The sequence below is a fragment of the Schistocerca americana genome, chromosome 1 (assembly GCF_021461395.2).
Source record: "Schistocerca americana isolate TAMUIC-IGC-003095 chromosome 1, iqSchAmer2.1, whole genome shotgun sequence".
In the NCBI taxonomy this organism is placed as follows: Eukaryota; Metazoa; Arthropoda; class Insecta; order Orthoptera; family Acrididae; genus Schistocerca; species Schistocerca americana.
The window spans coordinates 977223872-977233524 of record NC_060119.1 but is presented as its reverse complement, the minus strand read 5'-3'; the positions used below and the strand labels follow the sequence as shown (position 1 = coordinate 977233524).

Sequence of the window (9653 nt, the reverse complement as noted above, 5' to 3'; positions counted from 1 at the left end):
TTTTTTTTTATTCATTATTAAACCTACTCCTGCATTACCCCTATTTGATTTTGTATTTATAACCCTGTATTCACCTGAACAAAAGTCTTGTTCCTCCTGCCACCGAACTTCACTAATTCCCACTATATCTAACTTTAATCTATCCATTTCCCTTTTTAAACTTTCTAACCTAACTGCCCGATTAAGGGATCTGGCATTCCACGCTCCAACCCGTAGAACGCCAGTTTTCTTTCTCCTGATAACGACGTCCTCCTGAGTAGTCCCCGCCCGGAGATCCAATTGGGGGACTATTTTACCTCCGGAATATTTTACCTAAGAGGACGCCTTCATCATTAAACCATACAGTAAAGCTGCATGCCCTCAGGAAAAATTACGGCTGTAGTTTCCCTTGATTTCAGTCGTTCGCAGTACCAGCGCAGCAAGGCCGTTTTGGTTAGTGTTACAAGGCCAGATCAGTCAATCATCCAGACTGTTGCCCCTGCAACTACTGAAAAGGCTGCTGCCCCTCTTCAGGAACCACATGTTCGTCTGGCCTCTCAACAGATACCCCTCCATTGTGGTTGCACCTACGGTACGGATACATGTATCATTGAGGCATGCAAGCCTCGCCACCAAGGTCCATGGTTCGGGGAGGGGGGGGGGGGGGGGGGGGGGAGTCTCCGTTATTACAGAACCTAAATATTTAAATGTTTTCACTCTTTCATATTCTTTCCCATTCATTACTATTGAATTCTTTTGTCCGTTTATATTGGACTCCCCCCCATCACCAAGTACTTTGTTTTGTTTATGTTTACTTCTAAACCTACTTCTGCTGCTTCATCTAACACATCGTAGTTCCCCTTTAGTGCCCTTACATTCATTGCCATTAATGCTACGTCATCTGCATACGCTACCATTTGAACTTGCCGATTAAGTATTGTTCCTCCTGGGTTTATTGGCATTTGCTGCATCACCTTTTCTAAAACTAAATTAAATAGCATTGTAGAGATCACATCTCCCTGTTGTAGCCCCCTCCGTACCTGGAATTCACGAGATAGTTCTTGCTCTATTCTTACTTTATACACTGTTGCTTTCATTGTAATTTCTGTTAAATTGATCAGTTTTAGTGGGATTATAAATTATTTCATGGTCTGTATAATTTTCTTCCTGTGTAGACTGTCGTACGCTTGCTTAAAATCAATGTACAATTGATTTAGTTGCTTGTCATACTCATAAAACTTCTCTAGCACTTGTCTTAATAAAAATATCTGATCCATCGTGGATCTGTCCCTCCAAAATCCAGCCTGATAGTCTCCCAATATCACTTTTATCATCCTTTCAAACCTGGAAGCTAAAATTTTACTAAATATCTTGTATGTTACATCAAAGAGAGTGAATCCACGATAATTGCTACATTCTGACTTGTCGCCTTTTTTATGTAATGGGCAGATAATTCCCTCGTTCCAGTCCTTGGCATTTCCTCCTTTACCCACATTTCCTTTATCAATTCATGGACTGCCTCCTCCATTTTCTTTCCCCCATATTTTAATAATTTGGCCTCTATACTGTCTTCTCCTGCTGCTCTATTATTTTTTAGGCTCTTGACAGCATTCTTCACTTCCTCTAGCTCTGGTACTACTTCCTCTTCCCGATCCTCTACATCTAACTCCAATTCCAATTCTGAGTCCTGTTCCCTTTCATTCTCAATCACAGTTCCTTCTTCTGTATCCCCTTCTTTCCCGCCAAGCAGTTCGGTAAAGTACTTTTGCCACCTTTCTAGGACTTTGCTTTTATCTCCAATTAGGTTTTCATCCTTATCCTTATAGAAAACCGCTCGCAGTTGGAAACCTTTCTTCAAATCTCTTGTGCTCTCATACACCCTTCTGATCACTTTGTTGCCTTCCATTTCATCCAGCTGCTCTATCCTTCTCCTTTCATGCTGCCTTTTCTTTACCCTACAAAGCTTATCTGCTCTTTTCCTCTTTTCACTGTTTCTTCTGCTGCTAACCTCGTGTTCCTTTGCAACATTCTCCGCCTAGCTTCATTTCTCTCGTTTCATTCCTCACCGAACCACTTAACCACTCTTTTGCGACCGATAACCTCGCTGTTTGGTCTCTTCCCCCAACCAACCACTCTTTTGCGTTGTTCTCTCCCCAGTATCTCTTCTGCAGCTATGCTAATGGCAGTTTTCAACAACTCCCATTTAGTTTCCACATTATCTTCATTCCCTGTGTTTCTCCCTGCTTCCAATATCTCTTCTAGTTTCTTCTTATATTCTTCCTGTGTTTCCTTCATTTGGAGTCTTTGTATATTGTGTCTCATTCTTATCTTATTCCTTTGGTTTCTTACCAAAACTATCTTCTGCCTAAATCTAATTTGTACTAAGTAGTGGTCTGTGTCTCCATCTGCCCCTCTGCAGCTGCTAGCTTCCATAATATCTGATGCATGCCTTTTGTCTATGAGTACGGTATGTGATCTATTTGGTTGCTTGTGTTTCCATCTGGTGATACCCATGTACATTTCTTAATATCTTTCCTTGGGTGATAGATGCTTTTTATTATCATGTTCTTCCCACTGGTGAAGTCTATCATTCTGAGCCCATTATCATTACTGTCATTGTGTAGCCTTTCTTTTCCTATTATACTTCTATATACCTCTGCTTTCCCTATTTTTTCATTTAGGACTTGAAGTATTATTTTCACATCGTGCCTTTGAATTTTACCAATTTCTTTTTCCAATTTGGCATAAAATTATCCTTTGCATCTTCATCTGCCTCCTCCATAAGGGCGTAGACATTCACTATTGTAACGCAAAAAATTTTTGCCCTTATCCTTAGAGAACACATTCTGTCACTCACTACTGGAAAACCAATTACATTAGCCTTCATAGACCTATGTAGAAGGAAAGCAGTGGCATAAAGGCCTGTATTTCCACTGCTATACATCATTAAATGTTCCCCCAACACTATCATTCCTTGCCCTTTCCATCTAGTTTCTTGTATTGCTGCTGTTTTCACTTGATACTTATCTAGTTTTTTCCCAACTTCTTGTAGCTTGCCAGGCCTCTTGAGTGTCCTCACATTCCAGGTGGCTATCCAAATATCCGTGTTCCTTCTCTTTAACCGTTTTTTTCGCCGGGTCGTCAACAGCCAATCCTTTCTGTTCCGAGGCATGTGTATAGTAACCGCAACAGTACTTTTTTCTGAGGTGGGGTTGTTAGCCTAACGCTCAACTCCCGACTTGGAGGACCTGGTTTTTTTTAGGGCCCCTCCCCCCCACCTTACATTTTGGGACACACTTTGTCTGACTCCTCCATCAAGACCAATCTGGCTTGGGTGACCCTGCCAGTAGCTACGCTATTGCAGGTACAGCTCTCGACTTTGTCAGAGCACGCAAACCCTTCCACCCGGCACTGAAGGTGCCTACGATAAGGCGGTGTCCCCTGGGAGGGATGGCAGGTATGACAAGGGCAGAACTGTCATCTTACCTCATCCACAGAAGTTGTGGTGACAGAAAGTAGTATAGATCCCGGACAGGAAAGAGTAAACAACAATTGAAGGGCACAGTGGGAACAGAACTCGTATAGGAAAGAGTTAGAATAGAGTTAATTAGAAATTAAGAATGGATACCCCCAGCTATGAAAGGCACCACTTGCCATGTGGTGTGCCTACCAAAGTCAGCAGACCCCTTACCTATTCCATGTGCGAGTAATCAATTTTATCACTTATTTTGTCCTTCAGTTTCTGATTGTTACAAACATTTTGCATTCATTAGTTTTCTTATCACAGAATAGATTATACAATAACATATGAAAAATTGTTTATCAGCTCTTTCAAATTATGTTGCAGGATGAGACAGATAGCTCATTCTTATACATTTTCTTCAAAACTAAATTATTTAGTTACTTATGTAAACAAATATTGGCCATAAAGTATGCGAAAAATGTCATCAACACTGAAATTTGCTTTAAAGTGCTGTTCATTAACTATTTGTCACTGTTTCATTTAAAATGCTTCTTTCACATTTACATAAAGTATCTGTTTCAATGGGGAAATAATGAAAATTTGAAATATATACAAAATAATATTAATATAAAACATCTATCATAGTAATCACAAGTAAATTATACACAGTACAAGAAATCGAAGTTATTTTGTGAGAAATGGTGTGCTGCCTTCCACACACATTCCCGAAACTAGCACAGAAGAAATGTCAAAGTTTCATTGGGCGACCAATAATTCTAGACAGCAAAAGTAGATGCTCTAATGGTTATTTTTCAGCTTCCAGAGTTTTTTTTTCACAAATATCATGTCTAAAAATAACATGTAAATGACACAAGTACTAATTCATTATATGTCACAAAGAAAGTTATATTAAGAACTGAATAAATGCTCAGGAATTGATTGACTATTGTACTTACAGATTACTCTAAACATTGACAAATAACATTGTAAAAAAATAATTACTTCTCATGAAAGAACATAATAAAATACACTCATGACTTATTTACAACCAGTAGAAATGTCAAAGCATATGCAAAATAAGAAGTTACCACATTTAAACTGTTTGGAAAAAAAATTATGAAGTACTGTAACTACATAGTTCTTTACATATGGCAGAATATATTTTTTTTGTACAACATTCCAGAAAGAATCCTTTTCATTATTTATCTTCACTTTTTTCTTCATGCGGTTTCAGTGAGGTAACATTTCGTAACCCAAGAAGCTTTCTAGATTTAGGATAATTGAATTGTTAGGCATTGGGATGCGGGTTCTCAGTGACCTTAAATGGGCCAATATAGATATCAAAAAACTTTTTTAACTTAGATGTTAACATTTTGGATTTCTCATGTGATTTAACAAGGACATAGTGTCCAATGTTGATCTGTGTGATTTTGACCTTATTATCATGTCTTTTTATTCACATCTCTCTTTGCTTTTTCATGGTTTCTCTCACAACTGCTTTGCGTTTTTGAGCAGTCATAGTACATGGTGGATAATCTACTAATTCAGAGATAAGATTTGCTGGTTATTGTTAAATGTAACTTCAAAAGGTGAAAATCCTGTGGAACTTTGTTGCAAGCTATTCATTACACCTTCAAAATCACTGATGTATTCATACGTTTAAGGGTGTTTGTGGGTACAGTATGTGCAACATAGACGATTCATTTCAGCATATATCTCTCTGCTGGATTGGATGAAGGATTCTAAACTGAAATTAAAATGTGTCTAATACCAGATTTTTCTATGAATGACTCCCAACACTTAATTACAAACTGTGATCCATTGTCTGACAGAATTAATTTATGTTTTCCTTCATTTTTGACGTAATCTTTTTCAATTTTCGCAATAGTCTCGTTATTTGTAGCTTTTCTGGCTGGATATAATTTTATATGTTTGGAAAAAACATCAATCATAACAAAAATATAATGATAATCTTTTTTTTTTTTTTACTTTTTGGTAAACTTCCATAAAAATCCACAGCAACTAAATCCATAGGTTTCTCAGGTGTTATATTTTGCATCTCACCTTGACAAGTTCTGCTACTTATTTTGATCCTCTGACACCTGTCACAAGTAGGTAGTTCTTTCCTAATCTTTTCAGCCACATTATAGAAAAAACATTTTCTTGTAGCTTTTGTCTACATTTTTGAATGCCATAGTGTCCATAACACTCATTTATATACTTAATCAACTTTACAGTTTCTTTCTCTGGCCTATGTAACTTCCAATCATCAGAATCCACATCTGTTGTCCTGAAAAGTGCTCCTTTATATACTTTATAATACCTGTCCAATTTTTCCATAATTTATTTTGCCTAAACAGCTCTTTACTAACCTCCAGTTTGAATCATGGTTTTGGTTCCTTATAATTTTGTTACACATTGCCGTAATAATTCCCTCATCATGTATACCCTTCATGTATCTGATTTTAAACTCTTTTGATCAAAATTTCCATTACCTCCACCCAATGGCATTTTATCTGCACCTTTAATATACTTAATTTCACAATGAATTGTTGCAAATACATTCCCCATCTGGTAAGTTTATTGTGATTTAGTCTACATTCTTGTAGGGTAGCGCTTTTTGGTCTGAATATACAATTACTTTATGTGCCAGCAAATAGGTTCCAAATTTAGTAAATGCTCTGTAAACAGCTAATAATTCCTTCTCTATAACTGTGCAAGATTATCTCATGTTTTAATAGTATTCTATTTGCAAAGGTAATTGTGTCTTGTATGATTTCCTCATTAACTTCTTTTTCCTGAAATAGTTCTGCCTCCAAACACTACTATCTATGTGTAAATAAATTGGTAGACTAAAGTCTGGTGTGCGTAGCAAATTTTGATTATTTACTTCTTTCATGATGTTTTCAAATGCTTGCTGACATTCTTGGGTCCAAAACCAGTTGGTGTTCTTTTTAAGTAAATTGCTTAAACAGGATGCATTCAAACTTTGCCCACTCACAAATTTTTGACAAAATCCATGTAAACTACAAAAAGACTTCAGTTGTATTTAATACATGGTGCTGGAAAATTTGAGACTGCTTTAATTTTATTAGGATCTGCCAAGATTCCTTTCCCAGTAATTACATGACATCAGAATTTTAGTTCTGGGACAGCAAATGTACGTTTTTTGAGTTCCAGAGTCATACCTCCTCATCAAGATTTTTCACATACATGCTTCAACAACTCCAAATGCTCTTCCCAACTTAGCCTAGTTACCAAAATGTCATCCACATAAACAGTAAGTTTTTCTACCAGATATAGGCCAAGTACATAATCCAATGCTCTTATAATCTCAGCTACAGATGAATTCAAACCAAAATGTACTACACAGTATTGGTAACATCTGCTTCTGTAAAGAAAGGCAGCATATTTATGGGATTCAGAGGCTAAAGGGATCTTATGAAATCTAGAAGTTAAATACAAACTAGACATAAACTCAGCATTCTTAAATTTGTGTAAAAGTTTATCAGTCTTTTCAGAGAGATCTGTTTCTCTGTACAAATGCTTATTCAAATGCCTAGAATCGAGGACCAATCTAACTCCTCCATCTCTTTTGGAAACAATGGTTAATGGCTTGTTATACGGGCTAACACTTCTTTCAATGATATAACACACTTCCATCTCGTGCAACTCTTTCTCAACTTCAGCTTTCTTAGCTGTACACAATAAGGCTTTATAAAGAATTGTTGATATGGTTTTAGCTGCAAGTACACTGATATCCTCTCACTCTACCTGGAATATTACTCAACACATCACTATACTCCCATAAGAAAGATTCCAGTGCCCATTTTTGATTATCAGTTAAATCTTTCTGCTTTTGAAATCTTAGTGTCTACAAGGTCTTTAAATTTGGCTTCATCTGTACCTAATCCTGGCATATCTTTGACTACAAATCCACTATCTTTTAAACATTGTACACTATTTATTTTATTGTCTTCATAAGACATACACTAAAGAGCCAAAGAAACTGGTATACCTGCCTAATACCATGTAGGTCTCCCACAAGCATGCAGAAGTGCCACAACACAACATGGCATGGACTTGACTAATGTATGAAGTAGTGCTGGAGAGAGCTGGCACCATGAATCCTGCAGGGTTGTCCATAAATCCATAAGAGTACGAGGGGGTGGAGATCTCTTCTGAACAGCATGTTGCAAGGCATCCCAGATATACTCAATAATGTTTTTGTCTGGGGAGTCTGGTGGCCAGTGTAAGTGTTTAAACTCAGAAGAGTGTTCCTGGAGCAACTCTGTAGCAATCCTGGACGTTTGGGGTGTTGCATTGTCCTGATGGAATTGCTCAAGTCTGTTGGAATGCACAATGGACATGAATGGATGCAGGCGGTCAGACAGGATGCTTACATCCGTGTCACCTGTCAGATCTGTATCTAGATATATCAGAGGTCCCATATCACTCCAACTGCCCACGCCCCACACTACTACAGATCCTCCACCAGCTTGAAAAGTTACCTGCTGACATACTGGGTCCATACATTCATGAGATTGTCTCCATACCTGTACACGTACATCCACTCAATACAATTTGAAATGAGACTTGTTCGATCATGCAACATGTTTCCAGTCATCAACAGTCCAATATCGGGGTTGACAGGCTCAGGCAAGGTGTAAAGCTTTGTGTCACGCAGTCATCAAGGGTGAACGAGTGGGCCTTCAGCTCCGAAAGCCCATATCGGTGATGTTTCCTTGAATGGTTCGCACGCTGACACTTGTTGATGGCCCAGCATTGAAACCTGCAGCAATTTGCAGTAGTTTTGCACTTCTGCATGCTGAACAATTCTCTTCAGTTGTCATTGGTCCTATTCTTACAGAATCTTTTCTGGCCGTAGCGATGTTGGAGAGTTGATGTTTTACCAGATTCCTGATATTCACAGTACACTTGAGAAATGGTCGTATGGGAAAATTCCCACTTCATCGCTACCTCAGAGATGCTGTGTCCCATCACTCACGTGCCGACTATAACACCACATTCAGACTCACTTAAATCTTAATAACCTGCCATTGTAACAGCAGTAACTGATCTAACAATTGTGCCACACACTTATTGTCTTATATAGGCATTGTCAACCACAGTGCTGTATTTTGCCTGTTTACATATTTCTATATTTCAATATGCCTGCCTATACCAGATTCTTTGGTGCTTCAGTGTAGTTGACTTTATAAAATCAGTACAAATACCATCTCCATCAGGTGCATTGATAATCAATATCTGCCCACCTCAATCTAAACCTGCATTCACACTAACTATCCATGTGATGCCAAGGATATGAGCTTCACAGAGATCATGAATTATTAAACATACATGTGTAAAAGTCACTCCCTCAATTGTAAAAGTTATTAAAGCCTGACTGTTAACTTCTTTACTGTGTTTCCCAGTTGTACCTTTAATCTGTACTCAAATTACAGTTAATTCTACATACTCCTCATCATGTTTTAATTTTTTACTTAAAGATTCAGACACTCCTGAAATTTGGCTGCTGGTGTCATCAAGGCACCTGCCTTCCCATGATCTCATCATCACTTACCTTGAATTTATCATATTCAAAAATACCGTGAACACCATCAATATTGTGTCATAAATTATCAACATCATCATTCCCTACTCTTATGTGATAGCATTTGTGTCATTTCTGGTCAATTTGTTATTTGTTTCATGAGCCCATAACTTGCACACTGACAGTGGGGCCCAAGCTAGTTTTTTGTTTCCTGAATTAATACCCCATCCTGCTTCCTTGTGTTCCTATTATCATCTCTGTTCCAATTTCTGTTCAACTATTACCGTGTTGCTCTCCAAAATGAAAATTGTTACCATTTGCTCTATTATGTTCTTTCTGATGACAATTATCACCACTATGATTACGATGTTCTCTCCTGTTGTGATTATTACTGTGCCAGTTTTGATTATTACCTCTTTCAAAATAGTGTGTGTGTTGTAGTTGTACTTCCCTGTTGTTTCCAAAACTCTTGTAATTTATCTACATATTTCAAAAACTGGTCTACTGTGTCATGTGGCATATAGTTTTGGTCCCACTGTACCTCAGCCAGTAACCTCCTTTTTAAAGCATCAATCTGGTTGAGTTCATCAAAAGGTTTGCTCAAACACTCTTAACTTTTTAAGCTCGTTTTTGCAAAACTGTTTCATACTTATATGC

General features: G+C 37.7%; 1 protein-coding gene across 1 annotated transcript; it reads right to left on the bottom strand.

Annotated features, from left to right (window-relative positions):
* Positions 1–2677: 2677 nt before the first annotated feature.
* On the bottom strand, positions 2678–9097 carry LOC124595709 (craniofacial development protein 2-like). The gene is made up of 3 exons (XM_047134578.1): positions 9027–9097; positions 4399–4406; positions 2678–3069 (listed from the first exon to the last, which is right to left on the bottom strand). Exons 1-3 carry the CDS (start codon positions 9095–9097, stop codon positions 2678–2680), a joined length of 471 nt encoding a protein of 156 aa, XP_046990534.1.
* Between the last annotated feature and the right edge of the window lie 556 nt (positions 9098–9653).

Coding starts and splice junctions, on each gene's coding strand:
- LOC124595709 (XM_047134578.1), bottom strand. CDS start 9,097: ATGATGATGTTGATAATTTATGACACAATATTGATGGTGTTCACGGTA.